Consider the following 20,112-nt stretch of genomic DNA (forward strand, 5'->3'; position numbering starts at 1 on the left):
CACTTGGTTAAAAATTGTGAAAAATCTTGTCGTAGTGATGCTACATGGTGGAAAAATGCTCTTTGTCAGCATCTTATTGTGGGAGAGTTTTATAATTTTGAGGATGATTTTGGGGAAATGTTGTCACCACTTCTTTGATTCCTAATGGTCCCATTGAGCAATAGGATTGTTAGGGCTAGTTGGTTGCTTGTTTGTCATCTCTTCATGCTGTTAATTCACTGTTGTTTGGTGTTGTTGATTCATCATAAGTTGGTTTGGGCCCATTGGTTGCCTACCCACCTTCGACTAATGGTTTGTTACACACTTCTAATTTGTTATTGTTGACTACTATGCGTGAGCCTTTTGTTGATCTATCTCTAATGTCTTGACCTTCAGAGCCATTGGTAGATTATCCTCCTACCTCTTTGTCCTCTTGACATTCTAAGGATGATATTTCTTGGGTGGTTGTGCAACATAGGAAGAGAGGTTTTTCGAAGCATAACCTAACTTCTCTTTCTTCTCTTTCCCTAGTTAAGGGGGCTCATAGTGGTTGAAAGGTTTCAAAGATGGTTTAGTTTCCATCTTTTTGCTCCTTCAATTTTTTATTCAGGGTGTTAGGTGCCTTCACAAGCTTGTGTTTTGCTTAGAGTTTTAGATGCCCTTCAAAACTTGCTTGTCTTGTTGTTGGTTGGCTACTATTTGCATGTGTTCTATCTTTTAGCAACATTCTTTTCATGGGTTTTGGATCCTAGCTAAAATCTATTTGTATAAGGTTTTAGGTCCCTTCAAAGCTTGTTTTACCTTTAATAAAAAATATAGTACAAATACCTTGGGATTGACTTTACCAACAAAATTGGAACAATTGTATAAATAAGAGAACTTTGGGATGTTGGTGAGCATTTTATGCTTTACAAAAGCAAAGAGACACAATTATGGAATTGAAAAACTATTCATATTATTTGGGCTATTAGTAATTTTGGTAGTTATGAGTGTGAATTGTGAGCTAACAACTCTTAGACTTAAAATTGAAGGAAATGAAAATCACAAGTAAATTCAAGCTTAAAACTTTGATCTCCTATGAGATTCTTCTAGTTGAAATAAATAATTACTTTATTGCAGCCATTTCTATGATGCATCTCCTAGGATATTTGAAAAAAAAAATGAGTAAATGGAAGTAATAGATGGCCTAAGGTTGTCATCAAATATGTTTCCAATGAGAAAAAAAAGTCCCAGATAAAATAAAACTTAAAGTAGACGAACAAATAGAACATTCAACTGAATGCGTGTCTTAGCAATAGCAAAGGAATAAAGTCTTTTTCTTACATACGTATTCAACAAGCCTATGAGGGAAAATGTTTCAAGGTGAAAGAAAAAATATTAACGTGACAAATTTAACCCCACATAAGATTATCAACACAAGGCTTATATATAGACAAACATCTCTTGAAGAGCACAAATTTTCATTGATCAACTAATTACTAATTCACATCATCTTTGATATGAAGCAAGCAAATGGAAGAGGCCAAAAGAAGAATGAGAGGAGATAGTTTATGTCTTTTGTGTAGCTAGAATAGTTGAATGAGATAAAACACTTTATTTTTGAATGTGATGCTTGATAATGACATATAGATCAATTAGATGGATACTTTAACAACTTCCTTAACAAAATTTATATAATGAAAATATAGTTAAAAACCCAAAAGAATTCATCATCAAATTAAATAATACAAAAACAACAATTTACAAATTTACTATCCTAAATATATCTCTATAATAAGATTAAAAATATTATAACATTTATCTTTTCCCACCTTTCATCTCACTATCCTTTCATGATGTTCCCAAGCAGATCTTTTTATTTTAATCCCTTGACTTTCCAACATGACCAGAGGGAATTTCTAGCCCCTTGGTAATGTGACCGTGACTTTAAATCTACATAGATACCTTAACTGCCAAGCACATTCAAGCAGAACTCATTCTTCAATACAAAGGGATCCTGCCTGAATCCATAAATTATTAATTTAGAGACGCCCTTCGAATCCAACATATTTAAGAAGCCAGTTTACCTTGACAGGCGTCACTCATTCAAATTACAAAACACCCGTACACAGCAGAACGAGAGCAAACCAGATCAGATCGATTTATAAATATAATTTTCAAGCACAACACTGGAATCGAAAAAAATAGAAGCCTGCAAATTGGCATCATATAGGGTTTCTGCAAGGTAAATTGAGAGAGGATCAATTCAGGGTTTGTAAATAATTGTAAAATATGATTTCCAGTATTAGAGGGCTATTCTGAGAGGATTTTTGGGCAATTTTTTGAACTGGAAAGAAATCATGTCACAGTTTAGATGAATCAGTGCAGATCTGGATTCAGTTTTGGTTGATTTTAGAGCATTATTCAAGCTGGAAGGGAAAATTAGAGTTTTTAGGGTTAGTATTCAAGCTGGAGCAGTTAAAGACAATAGGACGGGAGCTCGCTATGGGCTCCCAGGGCGGATGGGGGCAGACTAAGGAGTTTCTGGACCTGGTGAAAGCCATCGGAGAGGCCCGATCTAAAGCAGAGGAAGAGCGAATTGTTTTGCGCGAGATTGAGACCCTAAAGAAAAGGATAAATGAACCCGATGTGCCTAAGAGGAAAATGAAGGAGTACATTATTCGTCTGGTGTATGTTGAAATGCTTGGGCATGATGCCGGCTTTGGCTATATTCATGCCGTCAAGATGACACATGATGATTCCTTGTTGCTAAAGAGGACAGGATATCTTGCGGTTACGCTGTTTTTGAATGAGGACCACGATCTTATAATTCTGATTGTGAATACTATACAGAAGGATTTGAAATCGGATAATTATCTGGTTGCTTGCGCTGCACTTAATGCAGTGTGCAGACTGATTAACGAGGAAACAATTCCAGCGGTGCTGCCGCAGGTGGTGGAGCTGTTGGGGCATCCCAAGGAGTTGGTAAGGAAGAAGGCTGTCATGGCATTGCACAGGTTTCAACAAAAGTCTCCGTCTTCCGTGTCACATCTTATTCCCAGGTTTCGCAAGGTGAGATATTTCGCCCCTACTAATCTATCTTTAATTCCTGTTGGAAACTGCAATCCACACTTTTGAGATAACCTGAAATTTCCATCATCAAAATTGTGAAGTACTTGAGTGGTAGTGCGGCTCATTAGCTAATAGTAGTTCTATCCTGGGTTTGAAGCCTCTGCTCTATCGTCCCCATCACGACCTTGATGGGACCAAGTTTCGTAATTACACTGATCCACCAAGATACACTGATCCGTAATTGCCTTGGTTATATCAATGTTTAATTCATCAAAACAGGTCTGAATGAATTACACATGACAGATTTCGAAATTGAAATACTGCCGTTCTTAAGTATTTTGCGTGGTTTCGACATAGTGTTAGAATGATTGTAAAGGTGTTGGAAATGAAATCAGTAGGAAAGAAATGAATAACCACGTGGAAAAAGATTATTGCATCTCACGCATCAAGGTGAACAGAAATACTTGCGTGAAATCCACTTGAGATGGAAACTCATGGGGCTGTGCCTCCTATTCATTCTACGACATTGCAAGAATATAAGCCAAGATAAACCATGGATCGATAATAACTTACAATGACTTCCATACTTGCCCTGAAATGCAACACTATTGCAACTGAGAATTACACCTATCCTATACTCTGTTACAACCCCCAATAAACTCTAGATGCCTTGCCGTGACTCATGCACATATATTTATGCTTGAAAAATGATTTGAAAAAGTCACAATTCTACTAGAAATAGTGTATCGCAATGGTTTGGGTATGAACTGATCTTTCTTCCATTCTGGATGGCTCTGCTTCCTTGGCTGTCGTATATGTACAATTTGGGCAGTTGCAGAACCTGTCTGGATGAATTATGACAGATTTAGCAAAGGTACACGGGGGTTCTTCCTTGGCTGTCCCAAGTCTGCTTTATTGCACATGGACTTGCCTAATCGATCTATTTCTCCCCAAACAAGCTGAGGTGTACTTCACATATTGAACCGATCATTTGAAACCCTCCTTTCAAAGCTAGATCTCTCATTGGGTTGCTAGGGGTCCAGACATACCCCAGGGCCTCTGGTTTGTTCCATTTCAGCTTTTTAACATGACTGTTTTCAATTTGTTTTCCTTTTTCCTGTCTCTGTTAAAGTCAAATTAGTAATTATGTTTGGAAATTTGTTTGTCAAGTGTAAACGCGTCAAAATTGTTTCTCAGTTGTATCTGGTTGTACTTTCAATTCCCATTGACCTAGTTTGGTCATTTGTAGACATCAATATACTCTCTCTGTCTCTGTCTCTGTCTCTCTCTCTTTGAAGTGAATTTATCCATGTAGATTCATTGCCAGATCCAGAATTGGAGGCATTATATTGATAATATTACACATTAAAGTTTAAAGAGTTACATATCTTTAGAGGGTTTGAACTACAACTGTATGAGAACCCCATTGAACTACTACTTGAGCTTATTTCAGTCGATGGCTTCAAACTTAGTGCTGCTTGATGTGGGCTGTTGGAAATTGCAATTCACCCTTAAGAGAACCAAAATTTCCTATAGTGAAAATGGATAGGTAGCTTAGTGGCAAAGCAGTTTAGTTCTTGAGAGTAGTTCTTAACTTTGAATGGTAGACTGATAATTTTTTTTAATGTCTGCTAATCTACAGATGGGGGCATTCTACTGATACAAATAGATAAAAGGAAATATATAATAAATTTGTTAAGGCAGCAGGTCTGCTTCCCACATTCTGACTAAAATAATGGAATCACCAATTAGAGTTTTGTTGGGTATTAGTTTTTGTTAGCTGTTGTTACAGAATAAAACGGGCAAAAAATGTCTTATTTCCAATGGGTGTATGCATAAGCATTGCAATGACAACTTTGGACTATAGCTGTTGAAAATTTTGACAAGAAATTCACACAGGCATTGCGAAAAACATGTATTTATTGTTTCTCTTAAACTTTGCTGAACATTTTTTCTAGTCTTTAAGCATTTCTTTTATCAGAAATTGCTAATGTTTTGAAAAGAACTTACAAATGCATAAATTATTTTTAAAGGAAAATAAGGAAAGTAAGGCATTAGGTAAGCAGCATATAAAGATCCTCCTTTCAGAAACTGGCGCTACTCAGTTCACACAGTTTGTGCACCCTTTGAAGAGCTTGTGCAATTGGATTCTTACTTGTTTTTTGATTAGAATAAGATTTGATTTGAATATATATGCCCAAAGGTTAATCCATCATAGAGAATAAAACATCTGTACACAGATCTAGGGCTCCCAGAAGGAGCCAAAATTTGGAAGAGTACCTAGAGCAACAGGCCCAAGAAAGCAACCTCATATTAATTTAAAAATTTGGATCATGTCAACAGTACAAAGAGAAAACCAAAACTAAAACAATATACAGAGATTTAGAGGAGAGAAAAACAAAGAGAAAAACAGCATTCCACGGGGGCGCGTCCCCCCCCCCCCCTTTTTGGGCGCGTCCCCCCATCAGAAACGTCTCGGGGATGGGGGGACGGGGACGTGACGTCCCCCGCCGTCCCGCCACCGCCACCCAAGCGCCGCTGGGACGCGGAGACGTCCCCGCGTCTCCCAGGGAGACGTGGAGACGTCTCCTTGGGAGACGTCTGGGTGTCTCCCAGAGAGACATGGAGACGACTCCACGTCTCCTTGGGAGACGTTTGGGCGTCTCCCCATCCTTCGAGAAACGTGCAGACGTCTCTCCAAGGACGAGGAGACGCCCAGACGTCTCCTGTCGCCCCTCGTATATGCAATGTTTAAAATTAAATTTTTTTTAAAAAGTGACTTTTTAAGTTTTTTGAGGGTTAAGGGGTAACTCTAATTGGACGTGGGCCGATAGAAAAATAACACCCGACGCCTTTAGAAAATAATAAAAGTATTTTTGGCCTCGCGGGGCGCTGCCCCCCGACCCCGCCCTGTATCGCGACAGGGAATGCGCAAGGGGCGCTGCCCCCAAACCCTCGTTGAAAAATATAGGGGGAAACCGCGCCAATAGAAGTAGGGAAAATCTAACCTTCGAGTCTGATTAGGCTCCATATAACAACACAACTTAGAAATATTGGTATTTAGATTTAGTATTTCAAATTTCCTATAGTCTCATTTGAAATGTAATTCTTACACTGTAATACTGTCATACATATTTTCAAAACTAGTTTTTCAAGTACTATATGTATATGTATAACTATATCAGCACCACCACCCCACCACCCCCCCGCCGCCGTCCCCAAACTTAGGCCCTTGGTCCCCCCGTCCTGGAAACGCGTCCCCCCGTCCCCAACGCCTGTGGAACACTGGAGAAAAACCTCTACAAAGCATATTAGTCTTTGGCACAACTCTTTAAAGTTGCATTAACATTGTCATAAGCATGGTCATCAACCATCTTCACAAGCCAGGAGAGATCAATCCAGATTTCACTTTCTCCAGGGTGGTTTCAAGCCTAGCAGCAACTGAGAACTCTAGCAGCTAGTGGAACAAATTGAAGGTCCTTAAAACAAAATTTTATCGCACTTATATTATATTTCACCAGTATTTTAATAAAGGAAATGATGATACTTTCATGATAAGGTACGGGTGTCAGTTCTCTGGAATAAAAATTTTATGAGAGAAATGCATGTAATTTTATACCCTAGGATTGTTAATCAGATTTATATCCTTTAATTATGCCCTAGATTGTAATCAGATTTGTAGCATTTTAGTAAGTCATAATTCAGTAAAATCAGAAATGAAGGAAGTAAACAAGAGACAAACACAAATACCCTGGGAAAACCTCCAAGGAGGAAAAACCCAGCATTAAAGACCCTCAGGTCAGATTATATATTCTCTTGATAGCACAAGTACAATACTTAGCTTCCTTGACAAATCTGAATCCTTCTTGAATGACAGATCTGCACTTCTAATCTCTGCACCAAAATTGTCTTTGTCCTCTAGAACTAGTTCGCATAAGTCTGGTCAAGTTCGCACCCTCCAAGAGTAAGTTCGCACTTTTCAGGCAGAGCTAATTCGCTGAATGAAGATGAGTGAAATTGATTTGCAAAGTGTCTTTTATTTATATGCATCTTTAACTTTTATTTTGCAAGTTGGCCTCTTTCATTTTGGCGCCAATGTTTGTTATTGTGGTGTGGGGTTTTAGGATAGGGCTGGGCTTAACCTTGGGGCATGTTACCCTTTAGGATAGGGCCCAGTCCTAAGTGGGTTCGGATGTTGCCTTAAGGCAATCCGAACCCATACATTATCCTAGTTACAAACAACACTCCCTCTTAACCAGGGAAGAAGAGAATACATAATCTGAACCTTTAGAGTTCCATCTAGCACACAAGCATAGAATGGATCTAGCACACAAGCATAGAATTACATCTTCCACCTAGCACACAAGCATAGGATGGTTCTAGCACACAAGCATAGAAAGTGTAATATACAAGTGGGTCTTTACATAATTACAATTATCCATCTAGCATACAAGCATAGATTGGACATAATTCATTCTTGCACACAAGCAAAAAATGATTCAAACTGCTGCAGATAGAGTTACTGAGATTGAAGCTCCCTCTCAATCAGGGTTTTGTTTTCCACAACACCAAGTCTGTCTTTGAAGTATTCGAACTTCACTCTGGATAAAGGTTTGGTAAGGATGTCCGCAATCTGTTCATCTGTGCTAATGTACTTTAGATGAATGACGCCTCTTTGCACCATGTCCCGAATAAAATGATAGTGTGTTTCCACATGTTTGGACCGATCATGGAATACGGGATTTACTGACATCTTTATATAGCTTTGATTATCACAATGAATGGTGGTAGGACCACTAGCTTGACCAAATAATCCAACAAGGAGCTTGCGAAGCCACACTGCTTCTTTGGATGCAACAAATGCGGCAATGTACTCAGCTTCTGCAATGCTTAATGCTACCGAAGATTGCTTTCTACATGCCCAAGAGATCACTGCAGAGCCCAAGTTGAAGCAGATACCTGAAGTACTTTTCCTGTCCTTGACACTTCCTGCCCAATCTGAATTTGAGTAGCCTTCCAAGAGGATTGAGGTATTAAGTGAATACTTCAGCCCATAACCAATCGTGCCACACAAGTATCTTAGAATGTGCTTGGCAACAACTAGGTGAACAAGTTTAGGTAAGCTCATGAACTGGCTGAGAGCATTCACAGCATAACAGATATCTGGCCTAGTATTGACTAGGTACATCAGGGAACCAATCAACTGCTTGTACTCAGATGGATTTGCAAAATCAGAGTTAGCTGCAGAAACACTTAACTTCTTTAAGTTAGATTCCATAGGAGTATGCATAGGTTTACAATCTATCATTCTAAATCTTTTCAAAATATCAATAGTATATTTTCCTTGACTTAGAAAAATTTCATTGGATCTTTGCCATACTTCTAACCCTAGGAAGTAATGCATTAGACCTAAATCCTTCATTTCAAATTCTGAGGCTAATTCCTTCTTACATTTTATGATTAATTTACTTTCACCAGTGAGAAATAAATCATCCACATACAAAACTAAAATAAGCATCTCATCATTATAAACTTTCAAGTAAATGTTAGCATCAACATCATTCTTGCAAAATCCTAAGCTTAGTAAGTACTTATCAATTCTTTCATACCAAGCACGAGGAGCCTGTTTGAGCCCACATAAGGCTTTCTTCAACCTGCAAACATGAGAATCTCTTTTATGGATTACATAACCTTCTGGTTGCTCAATATAGACTTCCTTCTCAATGACACCATTGAGGAAGGCTGTCTTAACGTCCATTTGATGCAGCTCCCAACCTTTGGCTGCAACAATAGCTATTATAGATCTAATAGAGGTATATCTAGCAACAAGGGCAAAAGTTTCTTCATAATCTATTCCTTCCTTTTGAAAGAAACCATGAGCTACAAACCTAGCTTTATATTTTTCAATACTACCATTAGCATTATGTTTAATTTTAAACAACCATTTAGAGAAAACAACAGACTTACCTTTGGGTCTGGGTACAATGTCCTAGACATCATTCTTGATGATAGACCCATACTCTTCATCCATGGCTAATTTCCAAGTATGATGGGACATAGCTTCTTCGACATTGTGAGGTTTAGACTCAATGATATTGCACATCACAGAAATGTAGTTGGCGTGATTTTGGAATCTCTTGCTATCTCTAAAGGTTCCTTTGGGAGCAGCAAATCCTTCAGCATCTTGAATTGTGTTTCTAACCCAAAGTGGTCTCTTCTTGCAGACCACAATATCTTGAGGTATATCGGTAGAGTGCATAGGCTCTGATGGGTCATTCTAAACTTCCTGATCTGGAAGGTCAGTAGACTCCTCTTGTATCTCAGGGTTAGCATCAACTATTGAATCTTGATTTTCAATCACCATATCATTATTGTTGGATAATGAACCTTTAGATCTTTTGAAAGCAATATCTTCTTCAAAAGTTACATCTCTACTTACCTCAACATACCTTGGACATGGAATGTAGATCCTGAAGGCTTTGGAAGATTCGCCGTATCCCACTAAGATGCCTTTCTTTCCAGATGGATCCAACTTGGTTCGTTTTTCTTTAGGCACATGAACATACACCGGGCTCCCGAATATCCTTAGGTGACTGATGTCAGGTTTGATTCTTGTAAAGGCTTCTTCAGGAGTCACATCCTTTAGGGCGCGATGAGGACATCTATTCTGAATATAAACTGCTGTTTTGGATGCTTCCGCCCATAGAAAAGGTTGCAGGTCTTGATCATGGATCATGGCTCTTGCAGCTTCAACAATGGTCCTGTTCTTTCTTTCAGCAATTCCATTTTGCTGAGGATTGTAGGGAACGCAGAACTCCCTCTTAATTCCTTCTTTAACACAAAAGTCATAGAAACTACCCGAGGTGTATTCACCTCCATTGTTAGACCTCAAACATTTAATTCGATTTCCTGTAGTATTTTCAACTAAGGCTTTGAATTCTTTAAATCTATTTAGGACTTCTTCAGACTCTTTAGATTTAAGAAAATAGATCCATGTTTTCTTAGAGAAATCATCTATGAAGATAACATAATATAGGAAACCGCTAGGAGATGCTACAGACATAGGACCACATAAATCTGAATGAATAAGTTCTAATCTTTCTTTAGCTCTACTATCGCTTTTATGAAAAGGATTCTTTACATTCTTACCCATTGCACAACCTTTACAAGCATCATCATGAGATAAACTGAGTTTAGGCATACCTTTAACCATTTTACTGAGAGTGGGAAGAGCTTGAAAGTATAGATGTCCCAGTCTTCTATGCCATAGCTCGCATGATTCAGGGGTCTCATGAATGAGAGCTTGAATTGGATTAGCTGCAAGCTTATATAAACTATCACATCTATTTCCAATAATACGAGCAGATTTGAAATTAGATTTCTTAGGCCAAGCGAGTACCAGAAAATGCTATTTGCAAACCCTTATCTTCTAAGGCAGAAATGGAAATAAGATTTCTTTTAATACCAGGTACAAAGAGAATATCACAGAGTTGTAAGGAAATACCAGTATCTAGTTTTAGAGAGGTAGTACCAGAACCTTTTACCGAGTATCGAGCATCATCACCGATTACTACATGAAGGTTGGTGTCCTTTTCAATCAGATTTGAGAGATGCTCACGAAAACCTGAGATGTGTCTAGAGGCACCACTGTCAAGTATCCATGTATTGCTGTCCGTAGGAACATTGCTGGATAGAGCAGAGATAAGAAGATAATCATCACTTTGTTCGGCAACTTCATTTAAGTTGACTTCCCTTTCCTTTGGATCATTTTGACAATCTCTGGCATAGTGACCATACTTATCACATCTGAAGCAATGAATGTGAGAGGAATCTCTTGACTTCTTCCTTGGATCATAGGAGGAGGATCTAAAATCTTTGCTTCTCTTTTCTTTCTTCCAATGTCCACCTTTCCTAGATTTAGCTAAGAGAACATGATTATCTTTGTGAGAGTTCTTGAGTTTTCCTCTTACCTCAATTCGAGATTCCTCTTCGATGCAATCAGATTGAAGACGCTCAAAGTTGGGACGATCAGCTCTTCCACCAATTCTACGAATGAATGGTTCCCATTCATCAGGTAGACCATTTAATGCAATCATAACAAGATCTTTATCCGAGATTTGGCAATCAAGAGTGCTTAGCTTGTCCTTTAGTTCATTGATCTTCATGAAGTAGGCTATGATTGAGTCTTCTTCTTTCATTTTCATGTGAAGAAGCTGCTGTCTTAGAGCAAGTGCCCTGCTGAGGTTGTTGACTTCATACATCCCTTGCAAGTGTTTGATCATTTCCCTGGCAGACACAAACTTTGATATGACAGTGACAAGATGATTCTTGACGGACTCAATTATGATCCTCCTAGCCTTGAGGGAATCTTTCTTGAATTGTTTCAGCTCTTCAGCATCTTCTGGAGGAGACAACCTTTCTTCTTCTACAAATTTCAGCAGATCATTCTCTTCAAGGATCAATAGAATACGGACCTTCCAAGCAGCAAAATCAATGTCTCCCTCAAGTCTATCTTCAGCCTTCAAATCTAACATTTTAATCTGAAAACAAACAGCAGCTATATGCAACAAATGATTTACTAAAATCAGAAGTTAGTGACACCTTGGCTCTGATACCATGTAATTTTATACCCTAGGATTGTTAATCAGATTTATATCCTTTAATTATGCCCTAGATTGTAATCAGATTTGTAGCATTTTAGTAAGTCATAATTCAGTAAAATCAGAAATGAAAGAAGTAAACAAGAGACAAACACAAATACCCTGGGAAAACCTCCAAGGAGGAAAAACCCAGCATTAAAGACCCTCAGGTCAGATTATATATTCTCTTGATAGCACAGGTACAATACTTAGCTTCCTTGACAAATCTGAATCCTTCTTGAATGACAGATCTACACTTCTAATCTCTGCATCAAAATTGTCTTTGTCCTCTAGAACTAGTTCGCATAAGTCTGGTCAAGTTCGCAACCTCCAAGAGTAAGTTCGCACTTTTCAGGCAGAGCTAATTCGCTGAATGAAGATGAGTGAAATTGATTTGCAAAGTGTCTTTTATTTATATGCATCTTTAACTTTTATTTTGCAAGTCGGCCTCTTTCATTTTGGCGCCAATGTTTGTTATTGTGGCGTGGGGTTTTAGGATAGGGCTGGGCTTAACCTTGGGGCACGTTACCCTTTAGGATAGGGCCCAGTCCTAAGTGGGTTCGGATGTTGCCTTAAGGCAATCCGAACCCATACATTATCCTAGTTACAAACAACAATGCATACATTTCACATGGCCAAGTTTTAGTTTAAAACTTTAAATAGACCACTAGCACAAAATACGTTTTCCAAAGACATCATACTTTTAAGGTTTGGAGGCCGTTAAGCTATATTATTCTTTCTCCAACTTTCCTTCTCCATGATCAATCGAATGATTTAACAAATTTTTTGGTCCCTTATACTCAGTACTCAGTAAATTTATCGAGTCACTTTACATTCCAACATTTTTTAAGCTTTCATTGTAAACCCCACCTTTTGAAAGTCTAATATGAGCACTTGCCCAAAGATGGCATTTATGGTCATTTAGTTTTTCAACTAGAATACAAATAAGATCGTTTTGTTCAAATTCAGTTGTCTTGTTGTGTGTAATATCCTGTTTAAATTTTTAATATCCCAGAGGCAATATTTTGTTATATCTAATTAAGTTTAATTTTTAATTTTGATAGAATGATGATTGCAGGAAACTATACTTTTTCGATTGATATTTCTGATAATTAATCAAATTTACACAATGCTGATCTCAGTGTGAAATCACTAAGGAATTCTTGGTTTCCATCCTCCAATTCCAGACCTAGAGGGATTCGAACAACATGTTAATTGATCCGATGTTCCATGCTCTGCAAGGAGTAGAAATCAGATATATAAAGTATTTTTCTCAATGATGCTCCTTCTCCTTGCTTAGTCTTTCTTAAGTACCTTTTCCCTCCAATAGGTATATATCTTCACATGCCCCTTGATATTTTTGCAAATAAACTTTAATTATAAGTTCATTTAATAATGTAAATATCCCTTCCTTGATTTCATATGAAGGCCTTATCTGAGGCTGTGAAGGCTTATGGGATGGCAGTAATAGGCTGAGATCCAATCCCTCAGAAATGTATGGCGATTATTAGAACAGATACAACACTTTTAAACCATACGTGGGAAGAGATGCACTAAAACCATTAGATCTCATTGGGATAATTCTTGCTTCTGTATCAGTGGGTGTCATGCCCCCGCCAAGATAGACAGCAGCCATTATGACTATCTGAACGCAGCCTTTTATCAGAGTCAGATTGCAGCCCTTAGACTTAGGCAAGGGAATTAAAACAGCTATTCTATTAAGGGTCAATTATTATTAATTAAAGAAGATCATGGGCAGCAATTTCCATAAGCTTATATGTTGAAATCATTTGCCGTTGCGTCAAAAGCTCGAACTATCAACGCCTGATACAAACGCTAGATTTAACCCGATCTAGGGGAGGCGGTTAAGCCATGTCATGAATCCCCAAGGAGGTGCTGACCACCAAGTCAACAATCTTCCTCTCAGCGCCGATTGAGCCTTCAGCACCCACTAAAGGGAGACTCGAACCCGTGATCCAAGGCTCTGATACCAATTGTTGAAATCGCTTGCCATTGCGTCAAAAGCTTGAACCATCAATGTTCGATACAAACACCAGATTTAACCCGATCCATGGGACGCGGTTAAGCGAGGCGGTTAAGCCATGTCATGAGTCCCCAAGGAGGTGCTGACCACCAAGTCTAACAATATAATAAAAAATAATTAAGAGGTTCAAAGCAGTGATTAAATCTAAAAGGTTGTGATACTTGCAAGAGACATCACTGAAGAGTTGTGACTCTCTCACTGTAATGTCCCCACTTTGAAATAGAATTTAATAATAAATAGCAATAATAAAATTTAAATATTAAAAATTAGGTTAAAACTAAAAGAATATAATTAAATATAATTAATTAAAATTTAGTTATGTTAATGAATGGTCAAAAGACATGGAAGGAAAAGTTGGGACTCCCTCAACAATAAGATATAAAAGGGAGAAGAGAACCTTATTTGAGAGGGAGAATTTGGAAAATGAGAAGTGCACATCTGATTTAAATAAGAAGTGCAGACCTGATTATGAAAGGTTATGTCCTTTCAAAGGGCAGAAATAATGAAGAGTTGCACTCTTTCAAAAGGTGCTAATGATGAAAGGGTGTGCCTCTTGCCAAAGGGCATGCTTGATGAAGAGGTGTGACCTCTCCCTCACATTGAGAGATATAAAGGAAAGGAATCAAAGCATCCAACAACATCACCATGGATTGAATCAGATCAGAACTGTTATTAAGTTACAGGCAGTAGCATCCTTGTTCTTGGTGGTATGCATGGGGATGTGCTGAATATTCATACTTAATTTCATATATAAAAGATAGAGGAAGATCATCCAGACTGCCAGAAAGATAAAAAGGGAAAGTAAGAACAGGACAGGTACGTTTTCTGAATCAGTATTAAATATAACAGTCAGTATTTTATATAGATATTAAAATTCTATATGTACATTTCTAAATATAAATCTTTGTGGATAATCTTAATCAGATTGATGACATTAATTAGATATAAAGTTAAAAGGGCAAATAACATGCAATCATTCAAACAGCATAAAAATTACAATACTGTTAGACATAATATATATCCATATCGGACATGAATCTAAGGATACATAAGGCAATCAAATTCAGTCTGCACAAATTATTGTAATACTGTAAATTCATACAATGCTAATAATATAAGGAATAATGTATTGATTGTAATAATAAATGATTAATACTGATACAAAGTAGTACTAACAGAAAGCAAGAATGACAATCTAACATAAGGCACTAATATAATATAATGTGATAGCTATATCAGGTATAATTAAATGTCATAATGAGATGAATTGAATAACAATATCACAAATGGTTCACAAATGGTTCATGGTAAATGAGGGACTCTCTCTTAAGTATGCCACTCCATAGTGGATGCCTAACACCTGCCACTTGGAGCCAAGAGGGGTGAAGCATCTGCTCTTGGGCTTAAGAGAGGTGGTGGTTTTGATGAGGGGGAACGGCGATAGAATACCTTGCTGGGTACGCCACTCCATGATGGATGCTTAACACCTGCCATATGGAACCAGGAGGGATATGGTATCTGCTCTTGGGCCTAGGAGGGAGGAATTCTTGGACACCCTATCCAACTAGCCTACCTTAGTGTAATAAGGAATTGGATAATTAAGAAAAGCAACTAACCCATAATCTGATTTCATTTAACAAATATAACAATCTGATTTTATCTAATAAATCTAATACTAATGGTAATTAATACATTAAGATTTACATCACTCAATCTACTTCTTTAGCATGTGTTTCAGTTTTACAAGTATCATTTCATATACGTTCTCTGATTTTTTGTTGCAGAACAGTATACAGAGGTAGTCCCATAAACTTAATTTACTTATTTTAGATTTGGGTAAATCTGGGTTAATTTAAAGGCATAACTAATTAGAGGACATTACACTCACCTTGGAAGATATAATAGGGAGAACATTTCATTTGAGAAGAACATGGAAGGAATCAATGGATCCAAGAGATAATTTGGAAAATAATTTATTATTCTTAAAAGGCAGCACCTATTATTCACCAATAAAATATAAAGGAGAGATCATTCCAAGGATTCAATCATCACTTATCAATCATCAAATCAGCATTCATCCAATCATCACTCACCAATGCATCAAATCAGCATTCATTCAATCATCCCTCATGAATCCATCAAAGAAAATCATTCGATCATCCATCAACCATCAATTGGGAATAAAGGAATCAAGCAAACAAACCAGCAAGCAAGCAATCAATCAATCATACAAACATTTATCATTCAAAGTCCAAACAGCAACTATTTAAACATCAACCACTCTAGCATCAAATTATTCAAATATCAATTATTAAAACATCAATTCAGATCATCGATTTAGAAATCAATCAATAATCAATTAATAACATCAATTAACAATCAGTTCAGATATCAATTCAGATTATTATTTCAGAGCAGCAATCTAAGAGATCAACTTACAAGCAATTCGGCATATGAATTCAGAGCTTCATATTAAAAACACAACTAGTCATTCAGCCATAAATAATTACAGAAATTCATTCAAAAATCATTCATAAAGCATTCAAGGATTATTCAAAGACTGACTGACCAATCCATCAAGAAATATGAATCAGCAATAGTCTAGCAAATTTGCCAAGTTATCAGTTTTGAATTCTAGGTAGTATTTGCAAACTGGATGGGGTCTGAGCTCACCGGGTGAGCTAGGGTTTGGAGGGATGGGGTTTTTTCCTACCTTTGACAACCTAGGGAGGGGTTCCTTGGTTTCGTCATTGTTGAGTTAGGGACAGGGTCTTTTAGCTCAGCATATTTGCAAGGTATTTATAGGCGATCTACAAGTCGATCAGTTTATTGTGCTATAATCTATTGACCTATATATATATATAAATGCCCAAATGGCTTGTCCGTCATCTGTTGAAACTCCATACACTTATCTATTTCAGAAATGGCCCACTATAGTGTTCCCTTTTGGAACATTACTGATTTGTGCCTTAAAACAATATATATATATATATATATATATATCAGTTGAAACTCCATACACTTGTCTATTTCAGAAATGGCCCACTATAGTGTTCTGTTTATATATATATATAAGTAAGATCTCCACTGCAGAAGTAAACTGCCTGTGTCGCATATCTTGTTGTAAGGTTCTGGAACCAGCTTGTTAAAATAATGATCATCACCCACAGCAAGATTGAGTGAATCTACTAATTCCTTCGAAGATGAAACATCCATTTTAATCCCAAAAGATGCTGTTTTATGCAATACAGGTTCAAGCATTTCTGGTGTTGGCATTGGATGATTCCTCAAAAATGAGCACAGGGGATAATGTCGTAATGTTTTCACAGCTACTGAAACATTTGCAGCCATCATGCACTCCTCAACCATTTGATTTGCCTCCTGAACATTGAACTTAACCTCTGCAGATGTAAATGTCAAAGCTCCTCTCTCAATTCGCCTCAACCTCATGATCTTTGCTAATGAATTCATATTGTGAACATCAACTATTATAGGATCTACCATGCAGCCACGTCAAATCATTGCTGGGGGTTATTTGAGGTTTAAAAGAGGGGACATTACATTGCTGCGTTTAGGTACCATATTTGTGAGCTATCTGGAAAATAGTTGTATAATGAAAACGGAGTAGTATCTAATTCAAAAAAAAAGTCTTAAAGGGGGAAGATAAAGGTTGAGTGTGATAGAGCATATTCTAATTTTCAAATAGAAAGTATAGATATAACAAGACAGGGACTTGGTTGTTGGAACTTGATGTTGTGGGAAGCCAGTAATGGTAAGTCTTTATGCAACTTGCAGCTCTATAATGAGATCCTTTAAAACTTCGTTTACTTCTTAATTTATATATTGTTCTACTTGTGCATAGCAGCAACTGAAACCATGTATGGTATTTATTTGCAGTGTGATAGAGCATACAGTAATTTATAAATAGAAAGCACATCATATAACAAGAAGGGCTTGGTTGTTGGATTTTGATGTTGTAGGAATTCAGTTATGGTAAATCATTTAACAACTAGGCTTATAGTGAAGAATTTATGACCTCAGTGAGTGGCATCACCAACGTGAAGATTAACATATTATACAACTAGGCTTATAGTGAAGAATTTATGACCTCAGCAAGTGGCATCACCAAGAGGACTTCATTCTAAGAGTTCATTTTAGTTTTCTAGCCATTTGTGCTCATTTATGAAGTTGCAAATAGAAATGAACAACATGCAAAGAAAATGGAACTAACATATTATATAACTAGGCTTATACTGAAGAATTTATGACCTCAGCAAGTGGCATCACCAAGGTGACTTCATTCTAAGAGTTCATTTTGGTTTCCAAGCCATTTGTGCTCATTTAATAGTTCATTTTGACTTACAAAGGAGGACACATGTTACTCGCATAAGGGATAACTCTTTGCTTCTCAAGTAAAACTCTTCATTTACTATTTTTCACGGTTTCAACTGTTGACCCCTGTCAGTGTCAAACTGCCAGTTGTGTTCAAAGAGCATTACCTCATGCCCAAAAGGAACTGAATAAGGAAACTGAGTTTGCCAAGCATGTTCAACACATTCAACAATAGATCATTAACTTACACAGAGGATCAGTAAAAAAACAAGCAGTACCACAATCAACATTGTGGCCCTCATCAGTTTCAAGTGTGCAGCAAAATATGGTTGCATCTTCAAAAGGAGCAGCTCAAGTGTACAAACAAGAAACTCATAACTCTGTAATATGGGCCATATACCATCATCAAACAAATAGTCAAAAATGCATTTGAATTCAACTTGTCATTTTACCTTGGGTTGCATTAGTGTTTGATGTAGAACCGGTTTAACCAAACTTTCATTGCTTTTGAATAATCAGATAGTTGTGAGAAGCTGCATTGCACAAAGCTGAATCATGACCATACAACACTGGTGATTAATGATCAAATACTTGACACAATGATGAAAGAAATTAAGCACTAACAGAGTCCATTCTTTGAGTGGTTAAGGCAGAACAATTGCTCCATTAGGGCAAATGGTTTATCAAGAACTAAATTCATGAAATTTTTTTCAACTACTGAAAAATCTGGAAGCAGTGGAGTTAATGGTTTCTCAAGGGTGGGTGAATTACTTCAGCTGCACTTCAGGTCTTTCATGTGGCATTCAGAATTTTGATTTGTTTTTTCATAAAATTAAAATCTTAGAATTTTTTGAACTTCTTTTGCATTTTTGGATTGGAATCTGCCTCTGAAATTTTTGTTGGATGTTTATAAAATATGGCAGAGCCACCTTTTGAGGGCATTAAAACTATTTCATTACCTAAGCCTTCCAACACACATATGAAGTTTGAATTCTAAGCTAAGGTCAAGGAATTATGACTCCAGTAAGCGGAAGTGACAGTGGAACCACCTAAGTAACCTCACATCAACAGTTCATATCAGTTTTCAAGCTATTTATCCTTATTGGAAAGTTCACTTCTACGTCCAAAATGCCAGACTAACCTCAGGGCTTTCAGCTTTGTCAACTTCTCTTTCTGTATCGACTGTTGTCATTCCCTTTACTCCTTTCCTGTCTCTTCCTTGGGTCTTCAACTTTTGTATCAGTGAGCAACCCAATACTGCTCAATTCCATCAATTAGCTGGCATTTTTGATTTGCTTTAGCCTTTACATTATAAATCAAGTTACTACAAAATATGTTTCTCAACTCTAATAGAGTTACTAGTTACTGTTAACACTGGCTAGAGTTCGTATCACTATTGTCTTGACCCAAGTCTTTCATCTCATTGTTCATTGTTTGCAAGTAGTACTATTACCTTTACTAGATTCAAGCCTCTGTATTTTGATGCAGTTTTCAGATTTTAGTTTCTGCATGCCTGTGTGGCTACTTAAAATTCCATGGAATTGAAATATGCCAGACTAAATACGGCGATCCATATGGTTTGAAGTAGGAACATGTCAGATTTGCAAGCAACCAGGGATGGGGAGGAATAAAGAATTGATTTGCAAATTTGTATCCAATCCAGTTATAACTTTGGTTCATGTTCACATTAATCTTCCTTGCAATCCTGTTGATAATTGAGTCCAAATATACAAGTACGCTAAATTCTATATTTGTAAACCTTTTGAATTTGAAAGTTTAACGTATATCCTTTGTCAGCTAGAGTTTTGAGGCATAGATGTGTTAGATTAAAGCTGATGATAGACATCACTGCTGCCTTTTTCAGTTATGGTATATTCTGATGACTGCATTGACTTGTGTACTTCACTTGTATTAGAAATATCCAGGTTACCTATTATTCTTGTCTGGATTCATGAAAAATTTCTAAATGTCAAGAAACTGTACATGTTTGGATGTGTTTCTTTTTGTGAGTCTGAGAAATCTGAATTTGGTTCACAGAATGTTTGCATTCTATCTATTTATGGTTGC

The 20,112-nt window shown here is 37.1% G+C and overlaps 1 protein-coding gene across 1 annotated transcript in view; it reads left to right on the plus strand.

Moving 5' to 3' along the window:
- Positions 1 to 1,932: 1,932 nt before the first annotated feature.
- LOC131041780 (AP-4 complex subunit epsilon) overlaps positions 1,933 to 20,112 on the plus strand; it is a 151,923-nt gene continuing 133,743 nt past the window's right edge. Inside the window, exon 1 of the mRNA XM_057974988.2 lies at positions 1,933 to 3,030. Within this exon, the coding sequence (XP_057830971.2) occupies positions 2,464 to 3,030 (567 nt within the window). The 5' untranslated portion in view covers positions 1,933 to 2,463. The remainder of the gene's footprint in view (positions 3,031 to 20,112) is intronic.

This window comes from Cryptomeria japonica, chromosome 10 (assembly GCF_030272615.1).
Source record: "Cryptomeria japonica chromosome 10, Sugi_1.0, whole genome shotgun sequence".
Taxonomy (NCBI): Eukaryota; Viridiplantae; Streptophyta; class Pinopsida; order Cupressales; family Cupressaceae; genus Cryptomeria; species Cryptomeria japonica.